Source organism: Lytechinus variegatus, chromosome 11 (assembly GCF_018143015.1).
Source record: "Lytechinus variegatus isolate NC3 chromosome 11, Lvar_3.0, whole genome shotgun sequence".
Classification (NCBI taxonomy): Eukaryota; Metazoa; Echinodermata; class Echinoidea; order Temnopleuroida; family Toxopneustidae; genus Lytechinus; species Lytechinus variegatus.
The window spans coordinates 32,671,580-32,695,620 of NC_054750.1; the positions used below are offsets into that span (position 1 = coordinate 32,671,580).

Genomic DNA, 24,041 nt, shown 5'->3' on the forward strand with positions numbered 1-24,041 from the left:
CCTTATGTGTGATAAGGTAGAGTGCGGATGAGAATGGGAGATGGAATGGGGGGGTGGCAGAGCTGCCAACCAGTACGTTTTTGGTTATTTAGTACGTTTTGGGTTATCTAGTACGTTTTGGGTTATCTAGTACGTTTTGGGTTATCTAGTACGTTTTGGGTTATCTAGTACGTTTTTGGTTATTTAGTACGTTTTTGGTTATTTAGTACGTTTTTGGTTATTTAGTACGTTTTTGGTTATTTACGTTTTTGGTTATTTAGTACGTTTTTGGTTATTTAGTACGTTTTTGGTTATTTAGTACGTTTTTGGTTATTTACGTTTTTGGTTATTTAGTACGTTTTTGGTTATTTAGTACGTTTTTGGTTATTTAGTACGTTTTTGGTTATTTACGTTTTTGGTTATTTAGTACGTTTTTGGTTATTTAGTACGTTTTTGGTTATTTACTACGTTTTTGGGTATTTAGTACGTTTTTGGTTATTTAGTACGTTTTTGGTGTATTTAGTACGTTTTTGGTGTATTTAGTACGTTTTTGGTGTATTTAGTAAGTTTTTGGTGTATTTAGTACGTTTTTGGTTATTTACGTTTTTGGTTATTTAGTACGTTTTTGGTTATTTAGTACGTTTTTGGTTATTTAGTACGTTTTTGGTTATTTAGTACGTTTTTGGTTATTTAGTACGTTTTTGGGTATTTAGTATGTTTTTGGTTATTTAGTACGTTTTTGGTGTATTTAGTACGTTTTTGGTGTATTTAGTACGTTTTTGGTGTATTTAGTACGTTTTTGGTGTATTTAGTACGTGTTTGCAATTGAAATAACAGTACATTTTTTTCTTTTAAAGATTTTGTATTTTTAAAAAAATCATGATTTACCAGGGTATTGAGAAAAATCATCTTTATATATCTATATTTCATAAAATTTACACAAATATGGTTATTGGACCAATGTAATTTCTTGTAACTTTTTTTTTTTTTAATCGTTAAAACCAGGGTGATATACACAATTTTATTTTTTCATCTGCAAGAGCAGTGCGCATTTTAGCTTGCATGCAGCTTGAGCGCGCTCGCCACACATTTTATTATGAATTACATTTGTTTGGGGGGAAAATACAGTTTTTTTTTTATCACAGAATACAATTTTTACTTCCCAGAGGTTGGCAGGTCTAGGGGGGGTACAGTGAGAGGGTGTGTTAAGTTGTGTGACAGTGTGTGTTATAGAAAGTGCGTGCTTTGTGTGCGCAGACAAAGCACAAAGCGTGGCATCCTTTTTAATCTGGTACTGGTCTGACAATCCTTTTTATCCCCCTGCAGACGAAGTCCGGAGGGGCATTAAGCGTTGCCCGTCCTTCCATCCGTCCGCCCCCCTCACTTGGTTTCTCGAAATATTGGTAACTCAAAAAATATTCAACAGATAAAAAAAAATTGGGGTGCACGATAAAGTTCAATCATAATTACTGAATTTCTGATAGCGTTAAGCAGGGGCATCTGTGTCCTCTGGACACGTCAAATTTCTAGTCAAATCTACTTTAGCTTTTTACTTTATACTGTAAATTCAAAGTTATTCATTTTCTCCACCCCTTTCTTAGAAATACTTTCGCAAGTCCTCTTACAAGCCCCTTTATTTTTTTTCCGATCCTTTCTCCATTCGTCGTAACGACCTCTGGCTCCCTCTCCAACTCTCTGACATATAATTTCTTAACCCTTCTCTTGCAAACCTATCCTCGATCTCCATCCCCTAATCTGAGAAATGCTCTCTCCGTCACTTAAAATTCCATCTCTATTACTTCTTTTGCAACTCCTTTAATAATAATAATAGCCAATTTTTATAAAGCGCTTTTCCCAGAGTGGCCCAAAGCGCGTTACAGCATATTATTACCCCGGTCATTGGATTCATTTCAATCAAGCACGAAACGTGCACAATTTCCACTCCCTGGGGAGCATTCCTTGCATTCATCGCAGCCACATTATGGCGCTGGCAAAATCAAACATACAATATCTTTCGCATCCTACCGGGTACCCATTTAGCACCTGGATCGAGAGTGGCAAAGTGTGGATTAACGCCTTGCCAAAGGACGCTAGACCGCGGTGGGATTCGAACACACGACCCTCTGTTTACAAGGCGAGAGTCAGAACCACTACACCACGGCTCTTCCACTCTTTCTTATCATTTCTCCTCTCCTCTTATACCCATGCCCTTATCTCCTCCCCTTTCTGAATAATTCTTTCTCCATCCCTTCCTTAAAAATCCTTTCTTCACTGATACATTAGAATCCTTCTCTTTAAACATTGCCTTTCTTTTTCTACCCTTTCTCTTAAACCCCTCTCTTTTCATACATCGTTTTCTTTCTTCTTAATGCTTTTGTTTTTCACCCTCAACACTATTCCCTGCTTCATAAACATGCTTTATTCTCTTTTTATCATTCTCCAATGTTTACTCAAAATAATATACAAGCAATCATATTGCATTACATTGCAACAATAATTATTTTTTTAATTCACATTTAAAATGGAACATCATCAAGCAAGTTTTCAAATCAATCAGCTTAAAAAAACAAATCAACTTACAGATTTTAAGCAAAATGAAATGGAAGACATATTACACGTAATACTTTCGTTATCACTCAAATAAAGTTTCTTCCAGTCCAACAATTCAAACCTGAATTTCTATTGTTACCTTTTCCAATGGCATATTGCATGCTGATAAGAATACATAAACTCTGCAATAAATAGGCAAAATTCTTGAACTATTACACAAAATTCAAAAATTCATACTCAATCGTCGGAGTTCCTTTTAGAGTTTAAACTTACGACTCACATTACAATTGATTTATATGAAACTTATATATATGGTAAATCCACCCCGAATACAATATAAAGTGCTCCTAAAGAATAATGTCGCCTGTAACCCCCCCCCAAAAAGGAAACAAAATTAAAAAATTTCTGATACAGTATACTCGAAAGAAATATTGAATGACGATTAAATTTTTACCCAGTATGGGTTAATACATCAATAATTGCCTGCATCGAGCATTTATTTGGATTAATCTCCGTCTCGAGAACAGTTACCCATTTTGTAGAACCTCTATAAAACAGAGTTTTCTAAATAAAATAATGCCGCCTAATAGCCTACAGTATGCACCCTGTGCCATTCCTGCCTTTCATTTGAAACTTAGAAATAAATTGCACCATTAAATTCTGCTGCATTTAGAAAAGGTTACAATAATCAATACCAACTCTGTAATAATTGATTTTGGGGGGTATAAAATATCACTAAACTATGCAAAATGAGAGTTGCAAGGATGCAATCAATTCTCTCTGCAAGAACTTGTGTCTGTATGTTTAGACAATGCATAATTAAATGAAAAGGGAGATATTAACATAAAAAGTTGCATGATTTCCATGTTCTTCGTAAACCCATGTTTCACAGTGGTCTTGACTAGGGCTACAAGTCATATTTCTTCACAAGAAATAATCTACAAGCAGGGGTTCGCACAGACATCCATAATGCAGACAAACTTGAGTGACACACATTCATTTGTGCTTCCATACACCCAGCACTTTAAAGATGACAAAAATATACAGTTGAACACATATATACATATCATGAAAACATATATATATTTTCTCAAATCGCACAATATATAACTCTCGTATGTACAAATTTAGTAGCTAATCTGACCCCCCCCCCACCTACCTCAGTCTCTTAGCTCAATTAACATCGACAATGTTTATTCAGAATATATTTCATCAGGCTCGTATTCAAATTTGACAAAAACTCATAAATCACACTCGAGAATCACCGAATGCTATATATAGTCTGGGTTAGGGTAATTACTCCTCATTGATACCATAGCCATATGGATAAAATACATTAACCTATACTTGACCATGTGATAGAAATAATGCTATTCAAGAAGCACTTGTATCCACTTAAGAGAGCGCTCAAGGCATTAATTGTCATCAAAACAGAAGTAACAACAATTTAAGTGTAAGGATTGTTTTGCATTGGATGTACACATGGAAATGAATAAAATAAGTATTGATGAGTAACGACTGTTAGTGTACTCCCCTTCATTCGTTGCTACAGAAAAGGGTACTTAGAAAGTTGATTTATAAAAAAAATGATGAAATTATCAAATTTGACGGTATTGCAAACAGAGAGTTCAATCTAAATGGAACTTGACAGTTCTTTCATTTTAAGGTTTTTACCACCATCATCCATCAAAAAACTTGAATACAATAACATCGAGGACATGACATTGTATATTGAATTAATGATCTTGATATATGGAGATAACCACATTTAAATTTGCGACAACTACAAACAAATACTAATATCCTAAATATCGCTAATTAACAACACAGCGGAATGGAGACGAATGGGCTATAACCCCACAAAACCATCCACTCAACTAAAATTGATGAACGATAGAACAAATCTTCCCACACACAACACAGAATAACCAATCATTGGCCTTTTGAAACAAATTAGACTCTCATTCGTTGGCAAGATGATGTGTACATACTCCTCTGTTCAAAGGTAAATGCAATCAAAAGAAAATAACAATTCATATAATAAAAGAAAATATCTTGAAAAATATCTGTGTTATAGCGTTCTATTTTTATCTAAACCTCTGTCTAATATTGGAAAACTTGAGTCTGTGAAAGTACAATATTAAACTTGGGTACTATTAATTATTCAGAACCTTTAATTATCAGATCAGTTATTATTAAAATTGGCTACACTAGTGTTTTTGCCAATGATGCAATTTTTTAAATTTTACGTGCAAAATATGAATATTGATAATTCAATACCTTACAAGTACATCATTATAAGTTGTAAATTTTTCAATTTGCATCATGGGTGAATAGCAATATCGACATTTCAGTTGTGTTGCCAATTTCAAGATTTGGTGATTATTTCCCCTGAAATTATTCTTCAGGCACTGAACAAAATATATCAATAATGGGCAGAATGTATGGATTTTTTTTCAGATGCTAGATGGATCTTTTCATATATCTTGTGCACTCAAAGGTTAGTTTGATCCAACAACAAAACATCATTATTCTCACAAATAGGTTCTAAATAGGTACTAGTACATGTATCACCATTATTGATGTGTAAACTGTATAAAAAGAAGAAAATATGAAAAAGAGAGAAAAAAACGCAGGTGAAAGCGAACACACCCAAAGTCCCTCCAGAGGCTTAATACATTGGAACGGACTACACAAGTTGTGCTTCTGACATGGTTAAAATAATAAACAAAGGAATATAAATCATACTCTGAACATCAGGGGTACTAAAACTCGCACAGAGTGATCATTGTTTTATTTGGGGGCTGTTTCACAACAATTCAAATGTGATTTGTGTGATGCTTTAACACCAATACCCACACGGTATCTCACGTATAACCTCATTGACGACTATGCAGCATTGCACATCCTCTGAATGACCTCTGACCAATGTGGTGATGGGTTGTACATGGCACACAGATGGAAATTTAGGTGTGACTTTCAGTCAAAATTAAATCTTTGTGAAACACCCCCCTAAGACATTTCATTGAGAGATGCAGGACTCTAAATCACAAGAGTTGCATTCAAATTGCATTGAGAATATACCTCTACCAATCACCATTTGAAAAAAAAAATCACATAATTCTTGGATGAATGAAATCAGAAACCCATCTTCATCTACTTCTCTGCATAAATAAAAAACTGTTTTCTCGTCATCGGCAGCTAATTCTGGTACAGACCTACATGTGCCAAGCAGTGGAGCGGAAGCAAAGGGTATGACACAACCACAATATTATTCATTACACTTTATGAAGGGCTAAGCAAGGGAGAGACTAATCACAATGCCAAAGCTTTACTAACATTAACATGCCACGTTGATCAGGCATCGAACTGCGCATCTTCAAGCTCCGAAGGGCACCTTGAGAATATATTTCCTCAAGAATCTTTCTGCAAGATGGCCTCTCTCTTACAAGTTCTGGAATGCCCCACGTGTACTGATGATTGCTTGGCGGTTCCCGAACCCCTCTTCGCGTCCGTACGATCCCGAATCGGGATCCGGCGGAAACACCTCCTCCGCTCCCTGCTTATGGCTACTGTCACCGATTGGAGTTGCTGCCACCACACATCCCCGTCTTGCACGGTTCCATGCCGACGGCCACGCCCGCCCCACTACGCCCACTGCACATGTTAGTGACCACCTGCCAAGTGTCCGACATCGGGTCGTAGCACTCAACGGACGATAAGAAGTCTTGACCATCGTAACCACCTGTAAAAGAGAGAACAATAATAATGATACAATATGTTACATATCTAAGTGTGGAGTTGTTTATGACATCTCCATATCAAATTATTAATAACTAAATGCATACAATTATATCTTTTAATTCTGGTCACTCTACATTTTTAAATTGTTTCAAACATATGATATCAGGGCGTCGCCGATCATGTAACACAAGGTTACCTAATAACTATAAACATTTAAACATACATATACACAAGAAACTGTAAATATATCCCTCCTTTCTTTTCTCCTCCAACCTACCTAATGCATAGACCTTGCCGCCGACTACGTCAACACTGAGGGCGCTACGTCTCGAGTTCATAGATGCCATGAATTCCCAGCGGTCGTTCTCCACGTCGTAGCGTTCCATGCTGTTGAGTTGGCTCATCCCGTCGTAGCCACCCACTGCGTATATGAACCCATTCAGGCTGGTCACTCCTGCAACGGGTCAAATCACATCATGAACTAGATAAGCCATCAAGGATACAGTATTTTCCAGCATTTTAAATGTAAATATTTTAAAATCCAAACTGAAAATAACAAAACTATCTTAAGATTTGATATTTTTAAAATTCAGCTGAGAGGAAGGACAGAATGAGATTGTAATGTATAGAGAGCGTATCTTAATTGACTCTTAGATAAACAACACATCGTCCTTGACTACTGGACAGATCAAAATGCAAAATTATGCAAACAAGAAACATAGCAAGCATTTAGCAGTTTGCCTGAAAGACAACGGCCGAGGAAATGTATACTTGCAGCCTGTATCACAAAGCTTCGCGATTGATCGTAGGGTTGATTTGTACACTTGATTGGACATGATAATCAATGCAATCAAGCATCAAAATTAGTTGTAGAATCAAGAACCAAGCTTTGTGTTATGGTACCGAGGATGGATCTGTTGGATTTCTATTCACGTCATATTTACTTCAATTGTCATCATGATAAAGTTCTTATTCCTTGGCTTAACCCCCAACCCTCCCAGAAAAAAGAAAATGCATTTATTAACTCAATTTGGACTGAATTTTCAAAGAGGAATGGCCATTTTCAAATGTGAACTCATTCAGAATTTACAGAAAACAGAATCATTTGTTCCTCCAAGTCATAATCATCCGTTTCTCTTCAGAGCTCATCAAACAACCCTCCCCCCCGCATCTACACCAATCGCCAATTGTCTGAGGTCTCCCTACCTGCTCCACTACGCCGGGTGTTCATGGCGGTCACCATCGTCCATTCATCGTTCTCGGGATGGTAGCATTCGACCGTGTTGAGACGATTGACGCCGTCGAATCCCCCGACGGCGTAAAGTAACCTGTTGACGACCGCGCACCCGACCCCTATCCTCTTCGTATGCATGGGAGCGATCATCGACCATTTCTCTTCGTCTGGATTATACCTGAGATGGAAAAAAGGGAGAGTTTACTCAACACAAATTTAGGTACAAGTAGTCATCTAATGAAATGCCAAATCTTTAAACACCCTCGTAATGCAGAAAAATAATATCAAGATCAACATTTGTGTTGGCTGCCTCGAGCCAGAACATACACTATTTTTCTCCATTAATGTATTTGTATAAAAGTAGGGGAAACCCGGTGTAGTGGTCCACCTGCACTCCCATCAGTTATATCACGAGGAGAGACTTGAGGGTCATAGTGATTCAGTTCGCTTTTCGCCTCCCAGGCACAGATGATGCCAAACAAATAATGATAATAATGTTAATAATAATGTGTAGTCAATACAGATTCATCCTTTGTCAATCGAGAAAAAATACACTGAAAGGTCATTTGACTTAATAATACAGAACAAATGTCATCTTATAATAAATTGGGCCTTACATAAGAATTGGTAGTGCATGTTGTGTGACTGAATTCATTTATAACTTGTGAAAATCAAGAAATCAGTCATGACCAGTTCTTGAACATTTGAGTGTGTGTTTCATAGAGCTGATGATAGAATCAAGAACCGTCAGACTTACAAACATAAAATCATGCATAACTTTACAAAGAGCTTCCTTCTTGCAACATCCTCCTAGAATGGTTCATGAACTCTGGGAGTCTAAAAACCCTCAATGACAATATCTTTTCAATTAAGCATCCAATGTTACATCATCGCTACAGAGGCATTAGGCATTCACAAGATTTCAACAAGTCAACATTCTTCCTCTTCTCAGAATCTAATCTCCCCCGTCTCGATTCTCGAAGGAGAGAAAGCAAGAGTTGGGGGGGGGGGGGCTAGAACGCAGCGCTGAAATGCCAACAGGACGTGCAATTTGTCAACGCAGAAAGCGCAATTTGCCGATTACTAGTAGTACGATGATTCAATTACCTGACCGCAATGACAATGCAATTGTGTGGAACAAGTGACTTTCCCCCCTGTAGTCTTCGGGTTAAGCCTGCTTGAACAGTTATCAACCCCACCGGGTCAAGTGCCTCGACAAACGAACCTGTTGCCTGTTTGCGGTGAGGCCACCGGCGTGAATAACTCCAATTTGGTATGGAGCCAGGGAAATATTAGGAGAAAAAAAACATGCTTTTCACGTTTTCATAGTAATTGTTGACGGGGCAACAGTGAATTCACAAACACAACACCATTGCTTCATTTGCAGTACAGGTGAACTTGAATATATAAGTCAAGACGAAGGTGGCAGCTCACTTTAAACCCTCTCTGTTATCACCTACAATAAATGGGTGAAAAGTAATGCCGATCTATTTGGTTTCCATCTATAAAGGTGAAATAATAGAGAGATGAGAGACATGAAAAATACCATCGTCGGTTGTGCAAGGTTTGGATGTTTGTCAAATGGCTTAATAAACAAAATGTTATTTGAGCCATGAAGCGATGATATTGGAACAGGACATCCACACCTATTATTCCCCCCAAAATATGCCAATGCTTTGTCTCGCCTTGTTTGGGTGAAACCGAGAAGAAATTAATGAATACAGGATTTCAGATCAAGATGATCTAGGTGTGGGTGGAGCAGTTTGTGAATTAATCAATATTTTCTTGAACGATTCAAGAATAAGACCTAATGCAATCGTGCCTTCATTTAAAAAAAATTATTTTTAATGTAATTTAATTATACCCCCTATTACTTGAATTGTTGGGAAGTGCGCGCCCCGCCATTTGATTAGTATTTCTCACACTCTTTAATTCTTACTTGATCAACATGACCATTAAAGTAAATACATGTGAAGCTTAATATTAAATTTTAGTAAGAGTGAATACAAAAGAAAATCTGCTCCAGAGTTTTAAGAAGCATCAAGGTATATATCTACAGGTAATATAAAAAACAGTAAGACATCAACGGGGCTTAAAGACTCCTATAGGAATATGTCTAATACATGGCATTTATTGCAGAATATAGAAATGTACATGTATGATTTTAAACAATATGTACATGTATATTCCAACTACTAGGTCTGCAACTAGGTAAGACTAGTGCTTTCTCTCTGGTTTCGCGGCAAAGCTTGGAGGGAGTCATGACTATACATAATACGATCGGTTCGGCAGACATGCATGTCATTGTGTGCATGTTATGTCGACTCATGCCCCATTGGTCCCCAACTCAGCACCCTATCATGCACTGAAATATCTGGCCAATTCTTGATTGCTTGCTCGCTCCCTGCCAGTGCTACCGAGAGCTGCTCCAGTATACCAAAATAACTTCTCCTTCCTTTTACACGATTAATAATGAGTCCCGTCCCTTTCTAAACTCCGAAAGTCACGCCTACGACTTCCCGAGTGCCTATTTTAACATCTAAGGGGCCTTGAAAAGAGAAAGTCTGTTTAATAATTTGCTTTTGCGGATACAGCCTACAAGCATTGTTCTCGCAGAAAGTAAAAAAAAAAACCATCTCTGTGAATCATATTAATTTTAAATGACTCTGCGAGTTGCATTTTGTCTATGAAGTTGTTCGAGCCTAGTTCATTTGTATTGGCAATAAAGAAAATGTTGATGCATTCGGCAGCTAAGAAATGTAATGAGGTATTATCGTTACCAAGTGACACATGTGTTCACTTGGCAGGCTCCTACGTAACTGGCATTCTGTTCTGGTAATGAAACATGAGAAGCTATGTGTGATGAAGAGAATGCTATGAGTGAAGTGAGAGGGAGGGGGGGGAACATAAAGACGGGTGAGAAAATATAAGACAGGTTGATGAAGTGGAGGATAATAAAAGCAGGTGTTCACAGCTCGGTGATACTACAACTTCGATTTATGATTGTGATGTCACTACTTATCTGTGCAATGTGAGGAAATTGGAGGGGTTTTAACAATTGTGTCTATTGCAAATTCATATTTCCAATTGGTTTCATAAAGCAAATAATGCAGGGGTTTAATTTGTGATTCCAATGATATGTATGCAAGTCAATATGCAGCCCTTCACAAGCAGCATCGATAGACAGCCTTATCATCGAGAAGGAATCCTAATGTTATTGATGGGTGTATCGGAAAATTTGAGGGGTTTTAACAATGCTTTCTACTGCAAATTCATATTTCAATTTCTTTTCATAAAGCAAATAATACACAGGTTTAATTTGTGATTCCAATGATGTGTATGAAATTTAGTTATCATGCAGTCCTTCACAAGAAACATCGAAGCACAGCTTCATCATAGAAGAAGGTATACTTATATTATTGATGGGTGTATCGGAATACGATTAATGCGGGCGACTTCACGTCACAAGAATTGCGACTTTGTTGAATGATTTGGAAATATCAATCACCCCCTAAACAAGAACATCCATACCTTGACAGGAAAGTGAAAGTGTCATATCGATCAAATGAAATGGGAAGACAGATTGAATGATAGAGACAGAGAGAAAGAGAGGGAGACAGAGAGAGATAGAGAAAGGCCAAAAAAGAGGAAGAGGAGCTTGAGGAAAAGAAAGACAATGTGTGGAGTCATTATTCTCAAATGTCAGAGTTTCAGATGGAGCGAATAACTACAATCTGGCATTCTCTATAGAGGGCATATCCACTGAGGATAAACAAGAGGAAAGGGGACAAGAACTAGAGGGGAAGAAGGGGGATGAGACATTATTGTTTCGATCCAAGCAGGATGAGGGTCGGCCAGGTTACAAGGAAAGAGAGGCGGGAGAGAAGGAGGAGGAGGTTTCCAGCTGGGGGACAGATGGAAGATTGTGATGATGAGATGAGGATGACGAGTGCATCCAAGGCATTCAGGGGGCAATCAACTCTAACATATTCCTCACCGGTATTGAATAATTAAAAAATAAAACAATGAAAAAGAAGAAAATGAAATACGAACAAAAAAATTATATCATAGGGAGGAATAAAAGTGATGATAGAGAAAAAAGGACATGCATTTCCCATGTTAAAAGTAGAGAAAGATGGGTACCAAGAATAGTTGAGGAGGGAGCAAAGGTTTTTTTAATCTAGGAGCAATCATGTTGTACTTGAACTAAATATGGCATTTGACCGTATCATCGATTACGAGGATGGATCCTGAACAACAGAACGATGACAATGACAATTGGCCTTCCTGGACTCTTTCCCTGCGGAGTCCTGGCAGTTACCCACGAGAGGATGGGGGGTGGTGAAGGGGGGATAGGAGGTTAATGACGAGGCAGAATAACTTGGATCAAGCAGGTAAGAGAGCGAGCCAGGCAAGTCCCTAAAGTGACTGGCCAGTCGTTGTCAGTCATTGCCTGGCAGGCTACGCAAAAAAAATGACTTATCATGCTGAGGCACCAGAAAGTGACGATCTAGGGCAAACTTGTCCTGATGAGATGACCGATACGACTCGCCGTGATGTGCATGATTGCGCATTTTTTTCCTATTGGGCCTTGACATACGGCACTTGAGTGTTGATGAATTGAAACAACATGAAAACCTAGGGTCTGACTAAAGGGTACAACTGGTGGCAGGTGTCATCAAACATATACCTGTTTCTTCAGGTCAGAGGATTGTTCCACAACACATGCTCCGATGACAACGCACCAAGGTCAAATTCCCACAGTAACCCTGTGCCTAACCCCAACCCTAGACAGAGCGCTATACCTTCTACCTTAACCCTCACCTTCAAGTTCTTTATCCTAGAATTCCCAAGGCACTCCCTATATCACAACCTTATACCAGGCGCAGGTAACACACTGGTTAGCAATCAACCATAAAACAGCAACGACCAAACCCTACAGTTGTTGAAAGTGCATGTTATTCAACATAACCACCATCAACTGATCAGGATTGTAATTTGAAATTAACTGTTGATTGCAAATTGTTTGTGCTACAGGACCCTGAAAGAAATGTCACTTATAATCCATGGGTCAAGTCAAGTGTACCCCACGACTCTGGGGTCATGCTACCTTGCACAAGAAATTTACGCTCCAATAGTTGATACTTCATTAATATTCCCAAAGGATTCCTGTGCAATTAAAGCTAGAGGAAACACTTGATTATTCATTAACGGCATTTACCTTTCTGCACTATTGTGTTGATTACATTGATGCGATCCTCCTACAGCATACAATAATCCATCTAGTACCGCTACAGCCACTCTATTCCTAGGGTGGTTCATGGGAGGGAGTGTTTTCCATTGATTATTGAGGGGATTGTAGGCATCAAGGCGATTGGAGTCCGTATTAGCCTCCGCGGTATTGTTCCTTCCTCCTACCACATAAAATATACCATGTATGGTTGCTGCACTGAGTCCACTTCTTGGCTCCGGGAGGTCGGCCAACCTGAGCCACCGATCCTCTTCGGGGTTGTAGCACTCTACCGTTGTCAACGACTGACGGAGGTAGCCCCCGGCGGTGTAGATGACGCACGCCGAGATGGGATTGCGCTTTGGAGTCTTGAATGACTTGTGCAGCTGCAGTTCTTGGAAGATTTTGGACAGGTAGTCTTTGCATTTCGGCTCGTCCCTGAGAATGTCGCAACGATCCAACTGCCTCTTGAGGAATGCTGGTGAGAGGTGCTCGACGCGGATGGCTCCACAGTTAAAGAGTTTCTCAAGGTATGGTCTACGCTCGTCTTCCTTGTGGCGCACCCATCTGAGGCAGGCGTCGTAGACCTCCGACTCGCACCAGACATTGAGCTTGTCATGTTTGATGACAGTTAAAAGCTGCACCAGGTTGAGGTTCATGAACTCTTCCGATTGCGATACTTCACAGAAGTGACGGAACACAAACATACTGGCATGTTCTGATAGACTACGTAAACTATGCTCTTCCGCGTACATTGAAATTCCTATACAGTTTGTTGGGTCCAACTGGTGCTCTAGAAAATTACAACACGCATCCACAATGTCTGTTATCTGGAACATAATGGCTTTTGGCAAAAGCTCCAGAACACTGCACTCGGTGATTGTGATCTCAGAGGTGTAGATGAAGTCCATTATCCGCGAGAAGATGCAGGGATGTACATCCTTGATCTCTATGCTCTGCTTAGAGCACTCGTGGAACCCGCTTGTGAACATTGCCTTGAAGTACTGACTACATGATGCTAGCACCACCTTGTGGGCGTGAAATTTTACAGTCTCGACGATTAGCGTCACATCGCACAAATCGCGGTTCTCCCGCAGTTCGCTAACAATCTTGAAGGCGTTGGCGGGATGTTTGGTACTGGTGAAGGTGATGCTTCCGTCGCAACCAATCTTGTGACGGATTCCTTTCTGTGGCCATTCGCTGGGCGGGTTGCTAGCCGGGTCGGTGACGGGGGGCTTTGGGGGTACACGTGGTGGGTCCATATTTTTGCTATTGGGAAGGGCTCCCTCTTTGCCATTATGCGAAGAATTCTGTTGTTGAGCAATGTTGACGTCCAGCTTGGATCATACTAGGGAGAAAAAGCGAGATGAGGAGTTCCTTCTCTTCACTCTCTCAAGGTATAACAGTTTTCCAGCTGGTGCAGTGATCTGCAAAATAAAAGGGCAAAAATTATATTTGTTAAATTAAGTACAAAACATTCATCTATTTAGTTTACAAACAGTATCTTTCTTTGGGTAAGGATGCAGAACTCAATACAGTAGGAACATTGGATTTTACTTTCAAATCAGCATTGCTCTTTGTTACAATATTTCCTTCCACTATGAGAAAGCAAATGCACTGAAATAAGGAACTATGTCATATATCAAGTATAGCGGTATATGACACCAATAAAATATGAAGGAAGGAAATAAAAAAGCAATATAATATATGTAAAAAGGAAGAACATTAGAACAGAAAATAAGAGCACAACTAAATAAGTCCAAAAGAAACACAAGTATGCACTTAAAGTTCTATGTATGTATTTTTCGACACACATATCAAATGGTCAGAACAATGGGGTAAACTTTGATTTTTTTTTCTTCCAACAGATAATAAACCCAGAGTACATTGTATTTGAAGAGGATAGACTAGACATATTGTTTTTAACTGAAAAACCATCTGTTATTTTCAGAAAGAACTTTGATAGGAATAAACTTTATTTATATACAAGATGTTTTTTTAAAGTTGCAGGGTTATATTAAAGGTATATGCCAGTTGTGGTAACGATATCAAAATGAGTTCGTTCAAAATCCAATGAAATGATCAACAAAGTGTCTGTTTGTATAAATATAAGATATGTGCCACACAGGATTCTGGAAGAAATTGTGTAATTGCTGAGAAATCAGTAAATAAGCACAGGATTCGGGTCAAGCGTCGGGCCGACATTCAAAGCAATAATAATACACTGTCCCACGTGCGCTTATCTGTGTTGGTGATCTTCAGCGTGATTAAGCTGTGAACATTTTTCAGCGTAGATTTCAAGATTTCACAAAGTTCAGTCTATGTAACTGTACCAGATCTAGATCCTCGATGATACACTGACATTTACGCCTGGTTTACAGACTTTCTCATGAAATCAGAGTTTACTGCAACTACTGGCATTTCTCTTTAACTCTCTGAGCAAGCACTGATTCATGGGGAAAATACAAATCGGAAAAATAAAAATTTTAACCCTTAAAGGATAATCCACTGCAACTGGTCCATTTAAAATGCATTCATTGTATTGGGATTATCAATTCCTGCTGTGTCATCCTTCACAATAAATAACATCAGTCCCAATTCAAAGATTCCAAGGCTTGGATTCATTCATGGAGTCACATTACAGTATAAATAATCCTACCATTTTAACGACATCTGAATCGTCAAGTACAACTCCTTTGTTACTGTGCAAATCAACCCACAGGATTTCAGGAGCAATAGGTGTTCAATCATACCACAAAGTTTTTTACATTCAACATGCCCAATATTTTGACATTACAATTATACTACCATCATAATAGAGCATGGGGGAGGAGATTTCCTCAATTTATGATGTGGATTTTACTACATTCATGTTATTTTTTCCATCATGTGCCTTCTGGCTGTGTGCAGAGCTCTATGAATGGTATTTGTCATGCCGCAGTGTTTATGAATGGGTAATGCTCTTAAAACCTCTAAGGGGTTATGAAGGCAATAATGCGATCAATATTCAGTGAATTATTCATACAATTGTCGGGAAATAATGGAAATGTGGGACTGAATTTGGGGGATGGAATTTGTGAAAGAGGTTTGACACTTGTGAAAATTCCTGTAATTCTGCCAGTAAGCTTGATTAGAATTCATTCAGACGTACTTCATAAGTCGACTTTCCACAATCACCTAAACTTGAAGCATTATTTCAGACCAGAATATACAAAAAACATCTTCTAAGGTGGTGTTGAATGAATACATTGCAATAATCAACCACAAATTTCTATCGCTAATTTACAATTGATAAGATTATGCAACTGTAGCAAATTGATTTTTGTTTCTTGCAAAAAGCAGACCAGGTGTGAATTTGCAATTGATTGCCAGGCTTACAATCAATTTTTGCAACCTATAATGGATTGCAATCGATGCCGATTTCTTGCAACACCCTATAAAGTCATACTTTGGCTATAAGTTGAGTTTACAGATTTCTGGGGTTCCAAGAGTTTTGACTCGGGCAGAGTCGCCTGTATTATAAGAAACATATCTGACGACGACGCAACTATGTCAATACACCCACTAGCAAGGGTTTCTATTACACAAACATTTTCATGTTGACATAGTCTCTGATATGTAACATTCATGTTTGCACAGTCCCTAATAGTAATAAGTAACATTCACGTTGTACTTCTAACCTGCATGACAAGAATCTATTTAAACACAATCCACCCAATACTGTACATGGCTTAAAATGTGACGATTAGGCGACAAAGATCAAGTGTACAGCTCATTCTTCATTGATGTCAAAATTTGATCGATATTAACTACCGGTATGTCAAGGAAATTTGCTTGAAGAATGTTTGAATTTGCATCAATCCAAGCACCGATACATTGCCAACAATCATGACTGAAAACATCAGTTTAAGAATTACCACTAATACAGGCACAGTTTCAATTTGATACAAGCATTTCAAGATGATTACGAAGTTGGTTAAAAGGGGGATTGCCCAAATTTGAAGACTTGAACACAAATAAAGTGATTAATTGAAAAAAAAATAGAATCTTAGAATTCAAAGGAGATGTGGCCAATTGTGAAAGTTAATACAGGATTCCAAAATATTGATAAAAGTGAGAAAAAAAATTAATGATACAAAGACAAGATAATCAAGTGTACAGAAGAAATTATTCCACAGAAATGGTGAAAGAAGATGAAAGGGGAGGAATCACCTTCAAAAACTGCATAAACTCCATGTTAATCCAGAAAATATCAAGTAAAGTTTACTTTAGGTCATTTCATGAAGACATAATTGCAATCTACCACGGTTGCATCTTGCATTTTATCATTGGCATGCATTGATAAACTGGTTCTATAGGGACTTTTGTGAGCTAACTCACTCAATCAATAGGTGGTTTCAGACCGCCTCGAAGTTCGTCAGTTCCAGGTATTCTCTGATCGGGAAATTTACCCCGATCAGAAAATACCAGGTATTTTGGTAATGTGAAAGCAAACTACGCGTAATTTCCCCGAAAGAAAATACCCGCTAAATAGTAGGTACTTGGCGAAATTACGAGAACTTTCGCGGGGATTTTTCCAAGGTCGCAGGTATTTTGGCGATGTGAAAGCAAATTACGGGAACTTTTAGCCCAGCGTGTCGTTGGGCGCGGGAACTGTGGGTGGCTGCTGGGCTAGTGATTTTGAATCTCGCGCCTTGCCTGTTTATCAGACCATACTGCGCATGCTCGTAACTTCAGGAACTTATCCCGAAGGGTATGGTTCAGGGCGGTGTGAATGCAGGAACAAATTAATGGGTATTTTTAGCCTAATAAAGTTCTCGTAATTTAACGGGGATTCTTGTGATCGAGGCAGTTTGAAACCACCTTAAGTATGGGTATTTTCTACATCAGGAACCCTTCTTTCGAAAATCGGGTGAGCGTCAAGCTCCTATATATTAACGTAAACCAGTTCACTATGTACACTGCATATTGGACAATGTCGGAGGGTAAACAAACTACTGCACTGTCATCGCACATGGGACTTTTCAAAGGGACATAAGGCAGATTTATCCAGAAAACTCCAGATGAAATTCAAAGGTTACTGAGCTTATCGGTTAACCATTATAAAAGGTCGAAAGGGTTCTTCGTAGAAAAACAAGCACATATATGTAGACTTGCATACTGAATTTCTGAGTCATTTCAGGAATAAAGGAAATATGGAGTAGGGCTATATGGCGTATGATGTGTAGGAAATGGGGAAAGTGTTTCATTGTTTCCTGATTTCTATCAGCAGATATCCACTAATCTTAATAAATTCAATGTAAATACGTTTCAAGCCATTGATAATGTCTGAGAAAAACATTCAGCAACAAGTAGGAAATCTCCACAAACTGTGTATTCCTATCAGAAATCGAAATGAAATCAAACAGCATCTCTCCAGCCCACACAAGCCTATAAATACATCATAATAACAATAAGCACTTGGCTGTATTCAAAGAAAACACACGATGAATATTCAACATATTTCAGAGGTCAATGACCCGATCCATAGGGCATCCCCCTGACAGATCATCAAGGATGTGATTGATGGCCATGCGGTACCCATTACATTCTCATTAGACCTGCATAGGCCTATATCTTGAAGCATGCACTAATAGCGCAGTCACATTTCCCCTACGACGGCCGTACGGCGAGTCGAAAGCAGCCACATCTCACTGTCTTCACGACGGGGGTGTACAGATGAGTGTAGAAGGATCAAGGAGGCTCTAAGAGCCCGTTTAAAAACCCAATTCCATTTTCATTCAAACTTCCCATATGTAGCTGCGGCCGCTGTAGAGGAAATATGAAAGCGCCATTACATAGAAAGTAGATTTGTACAATATAGGCCCATCAGACCAGGGGCAGTACCAGGGTATGGGGGGGAAGGTCAAGATTATCAGGTGATGTAATTGTTTAGTGAAAGGTTACAAAAAGACATAGGCCTCTATCTCTCCTGCTTCTTATAGTTTATTATTTCTATTCTTCCTCATTTTCTCCCTATCCATGCTCCCCTTTGGACACTATTTGGAAAAAAAATCATGGGGGGGGGGGGGAGAGAAAATCGCCCCTTGGTGATACACTTGACTTAAACTGTGTCTGTAGGCCCACATGTACATGTATAATCGTGATACATAGCCAGTTCAGGATTATGAAGGTTTCATTGTAATGTACATGTACACGAAGCATATACATTAGATGCATAGTAGTGGTGGAAACTGGGGGTTTCCCCCAAAGAAGCTTACATACGTGTTTAGTTAGTTTACTCCAATGATGTTGTAGGACGAAGCCTGTTCATCGATCAAAGTAGAAAAGTCTATTGACATTACCCCACCCTCTATAACTATTCAACTTTCAATTTGAGCAATGAACTTGTGGTTTATCTCTTTCACCAAGGCCAACGGTGTGGTATTTAAAATGTAGAGGAACTATTTTAGCAGAAATGTGCAAATTTCCTTTCTCTTCATATTGCACAATGGACAAGTTGATAAGACTATTCAAAATTCTTTGGATTTCTTCATACATGTAATAGTTTTACCGTGCAGATATGACTGTGTATCATCTATTTGATTGGAATTTCCATTATGATTACTCTTCATTATTAATTTTGCATCATTGTTTTGTCATATATTATGACAAAGACAATGAATATTCAAATGATTGAATCTAAAATAAATGAAAATACTAGGAGTAAATGCATTTTATGTATGGAGTGCCTGTACTGCACCTTTAAAGGGTGCAGAGTCATTTCATCGAATGATATCAGGAAATGTATAAAATCTAAACAATTCCACTCTCCCCAGATTTAATTACTTGTTGATGAATCCATACAGAATTAGATTAAACTTATCAATTTGGCTGATGGTGCACAACAACCAAAAACATAAACTGTGTGGATCTAGAAATCCTTAGAAATCTAGAAAGACTTTGGCATAATTTCATGAAATTTACTAACAAATCATCCAAATTTATGTGGGTTGGAATTATAAATGGGTTAGGTTTATAATCAGATTTCTTCCCAACCACTTTCGGAGCCGTGCATGGAAATGGAGCAAGTCGACCTACTACGAGCCCACCTGGACCACTCCATATCTCATCCAATTAAAGGACCTGGGTTTGATCCTCGACCCATCTGCTATGAATCATTGCAAGATATCTTGTGGAGTCATTCAGGTCACTGTGAGACAGCATCTCAAGACTGCTGACTCGGCATGTTTTACTGTGTGCTAGGTTCTGTAGGGCGACCCGAGTGGCTGTTCATTGACATCGATCACTCGGGTTAAAATCCAGACCCAGAAAGGGGAGTACATGTAGATCTATGCTTCTTGATCTATCATTCCTGGGAATTCGGGACTACTACACTATACTACAATACATCATAGACTCTCTTTTTGTGGGCCCTGCATGTAAATCATTTTATACTCCTATTTTTCACTCCAAAAATAACAACATCCTAAAATGACAATAATCGATACATATTCTGGTCTCTCTGAAGTTTGAAAAAAAAGAAAAAGAAAAATTCAATAATAGTTCCATTGAAAATGTCTTCACATTTGCCAATTTTGAGAAAATAACATACTTTATTAGACTAGATCACAATTTAGATTCTCTTTGAGTTTGATAATAACTGTGCCGTGTGGCGTGCATTTACAATGTAGGATCAGAATAAGAATTTTTTTTTTTTACATCAGAATGACAAATGATTTTAGAAAACTATAGAAAATGGTATGAGAAAACCAGGGCAGTAGTTAGCACAAAAACAAAGTCTGCAGCTTAATGAATCTTAATTAATGTGCAATTAGTGATTTTTAGTCTTCACCTAGTACATGCAGTTGTCATTACATGTATTTTGATTTAAGACACTTCCTCTCAAAACAATACCAATGGGCCTACTTCCTCTCAAGATTATCATGTATATGAGATAACCTGAATTTTAATAATGACAGAGTGTTATAGGGTAATAATAAATAAGAAGCCGGCAATATACTCCTTGTGCTGGTACATGTCGGTTACAAGCACGGATGGTGAACTGTCACATTTACTTGGTTACGTATATATGATCACTGCCTGATCATGGGTTGAGTCAGGATATCTGCCAATCAAAATGGTTAAAGTGTCAATGATGTGAATTATATTGAGTTATCATCTCGTACATGCCAATCTTACAAGAGTGTTGTTGCCATTGAATCTTATCTCAACTCTCATTCTTGATTTAGAATTCAAATATTCAACTTTTAGATTACTCTATAGACTATATGTTTAGTACCCCCTATTAAGCAACATTTTTTTCATTTTTCTTTGAAATTTTTTTCTTTCAACTTTTAACATTAAAAAAAAAATGGGATGAAATCAAACACCTAATTTAGAAATTTAATGATAGGATAATCCTAAGCTAGCTACATGAATTTATGTACAACTTGAATTTTGGGGGTCCAATCCAGACAGGTATAAAAAAAATATGCAGATACTTTTATTGGATCAGGCACCCAAGTCAATAATTTTTCGCATAAAATCACACAATTTATCCTGTATTACATATTCATTCATCTAGTAATGAACTGGGATAGTGACATGCACTACATGTACACAAAAGATGCGTCACTGCAGCTCTGAGATTTACATGTAGAAAGTACTAGAAACCATACCAAAACAAGGAAATCAATGAGGGATTTTTCTATCAGTATCAGCCATATGAGTATATAAAAATAAATGACTATTAAAAAAATAGGGAGGGCTTCAGGCATGATATCCAACAAGGCCTATGGCTACACATCATCAAAATATGCTGACACATTTGATATAAATTTGGAATATTTTTTTGAATCAATTCAAATTCAATACCATGGAGTAAACAGTAAATAAACTTGTCTTTCAGTTTTATATGGCCTACAAATATGGAAACAAAACTGAAGAAATTACACGTACATGTAAATACACCATGATTTCTTCAATCATGCAAAACAAAGTTAATCTTCATCATGATACTGAGTATTTAGAATATTTTTTTTTCAAAAAATGAGTAAAACATACCACTCTTGAAATAAATTCCAGAGACAAAACAAGAAAAGTATTCCAAAATATTTCTGCAGTTGATAGATCCGCAATATTCAGAGCAGTCCAGTGACTATTCCGTGACTAATTGTTACTTTAAACATGAAGCACACCTCAGAGAATCTTAGATGTAAATCACATACAGGTACTCGTAAAGGTAAACAAATCCTGAATATAATGATGCACATGTATTCCAGGAATGCTATTTGGCGATAAACCAGAGGTAATATAATGAATTATAAACACACAAAGATATCCTGCAGGCCGAATTGAATTTAGTAGTTCAGAAATATGACAAACACCGGCTTTCGTCTAGCAAGTGTAAAGTAGGATACTGCCAAATTATTCCGAGTCATCTTGCTTATAAACACCTTCAACTTGCGGCGGCGGCTACGAGCCAACCATTTTACGGTTGGGACTCATTCAACTGCATACGTATCTCCCTTCCAAAATGCATCGGCGGGTAGATACGTGCGCAGGCAGGAGTTGGGAGTCCACACAACATGCATGACCATGGCATGACTGTGCGTTTATCACAGAGTGTGTGTGTGTGTTGTGTGTATGTGTGTGTACGAACAGTGCAATAGTATATGCTATTGCCTGCAGGTGAGGGTCATTGTAGCATGTTATCTGATCACTCTAGGTTTTGAGTGCTGGAGTATGAAAGAATATGTGACTCAGCATTATTCTACACACACAATCACTCCTAAGTACCTTGGCTATAAGACACCTACTATTATTGATCACGGAATTATGCTTTGATCTATCTCCCTGTCAAATGGAAGTCTATTGAAGCATAAAATAACTGATACAAAAGGTATATCTAACAAATGAACCAAGTGATTAGGAAGTCAATTATTCCCTCTCTATATTTGAAATATATATCTATATATATATGATATAAGAAAATGAACCAAGTGAATAATATTCCAAGTGTTGCCGAAGACACATGCATTTTCCATGGGATAATAAAAAGTGGGTCTAAATAAACAAGTGTCCGTTAAATCCCTTCTCAAGACCAGACTCAGACAATGGGATATATCAAACACCAGTTTCCATAAATAGTTATTCAAACAGGAACTACTAGCATTGCATTATATAACATAGAGAAAGTGTACTAATACAAACTATCGAGCATTAATAACAGAGCTTAAAGGTATTGTTTAACTTTGTAAGCAGCAGATTTAAAAAATTCTCAAACCAAGATGAAACATGTGTACAATTGTATGTATTAGAACTAATAAACCCTGAAAACAACCATTATTGAGAATGAAAAGCTAAAACTACAAGGCAAACCCCGATTATGTAAATAGGCGTCTTATAGACACCGAAATAGTACACATAAGTGTATGGGATGAAATTAAGATGGTGTTTCTGGTCACTTTATATTTCAATTTTTGAAGAACTAAATAATTATTTTCGAACGCAATTTTTTCTGGGCTTCCTTTTTGTAACATATCGCAGACACAGGTGACAAGTGTGACCTTCTAGCTCAGATTTTTTAAAAGTCAAACAATGTTAACCAATCACTTTAATACACATACTTGCATCATGTGTTTACTTTTCAAATGCTATTTCAGAAAGAGCAGAAAGAAATGGGACTTAAGAATTATTTTACCAATAAAACAATGATTAATGTATGAGTCTATCTGTAAACTAATTACTATATGAAACTCTCAAAACTAGTGAAGAACTGCCACTTTCCTAGCTGTAGGAGCAACTTGACATCAGCATGGACTCCCTTTTAAATGATAAAGATGGACTACAGAAAAGACAGACAATTTTGTTAAGATGTTTCCTTGAGACAAACCAAAGCTGGAAATTCAGGAAGTAGCACACACCCCCTGGCATGGGGTGTGTTTATACTTACTTTACATGAATGTTTAGAAACATAAAACTTGGATCTAAAAAAAAAAAATCACAATTTATGGGAATCTGCTTTACAGTGCATAACAGTGAGTTGGAAAAAATTCAGCTGTTGCACAATATCCATGGGTTGTATTCAGGTGTAAATCGTTGCATGAGTTTAAAATTTTGTATTACTTATTTAGAAGAAATATGATTTTACAGAAAGCTAAAAAAGTACTTGATTCAATAGTTATGAACATAAAGCACCCTTCTGTTGCCTAGAAAGAGTTCTCAATAGGAAATAAGAGACTGTTTCCTGATAATATGAGGTTGCCTCCATTTCCATATAATAATAATAATAATAATAATAATATAGACTTATGTATAGTG

At 37.7% G+C, this 24,041-nt stretch overlaps 1 protein-coding gene across 1 annotated transcript; it reads right to left on the reverse strand.

Annotated features, from left to right (window-relative positions):
* Positions 1 to 2,461: 2,461 nt before the first annotated feature.
* LOC121424013 (kelch-like ECH-associated protein 1B) lies at positions 2,462 to 22,413 on the reverse strand. The gene is made up of 5 exons (XM_041619586.1): positions 21,783 to 22,413; positions 12,729 to 14,164; positions 7,480 to 7,685; positions 6,551 to 6,727; positions 2,462 to 6,274 (listed from the first exon to the last, which is right to left on the reverse strand). Exons 2-5 carry the CDS (start codon positions 13,997 to 13,999, stop codon positions 6,105 to 6,107), a joined length of 1,824 nt encoding a protein of 607 aa, XP_041475520.1. The 5' UTR covers positions 14,000 to 14,164; positions 21,783 to 22,413; the 3' UTR covers positions 2,462 to 6,104.
* Positions 22,414 to 24,041: the final 1,628 nt, after the last annotated feature.

Coding starts and splice junctions, on each gene's coding strand:
- LOC121424013 (XM_041619586.1), bottom strand. CDS start 13,999: ATGGACCCACCACGTGTACCCCCAAAGCCCCCCGTCACCGACCCGGCT. Junction 7,686..12,728: donor CAACACAATAGTGCAGAAAG/GTAAATGCCGTT, acceptor TTTCCATCTCAG/GTATAATCCAGACGAAGAGA. Junction 6,275..6,550: donor CGGCAAGGTCTATGCATTAG/GTAGGTTGGAGG, acceptor TCTCTTTTACAG/GTGGTTACGATGGTCAAGAC.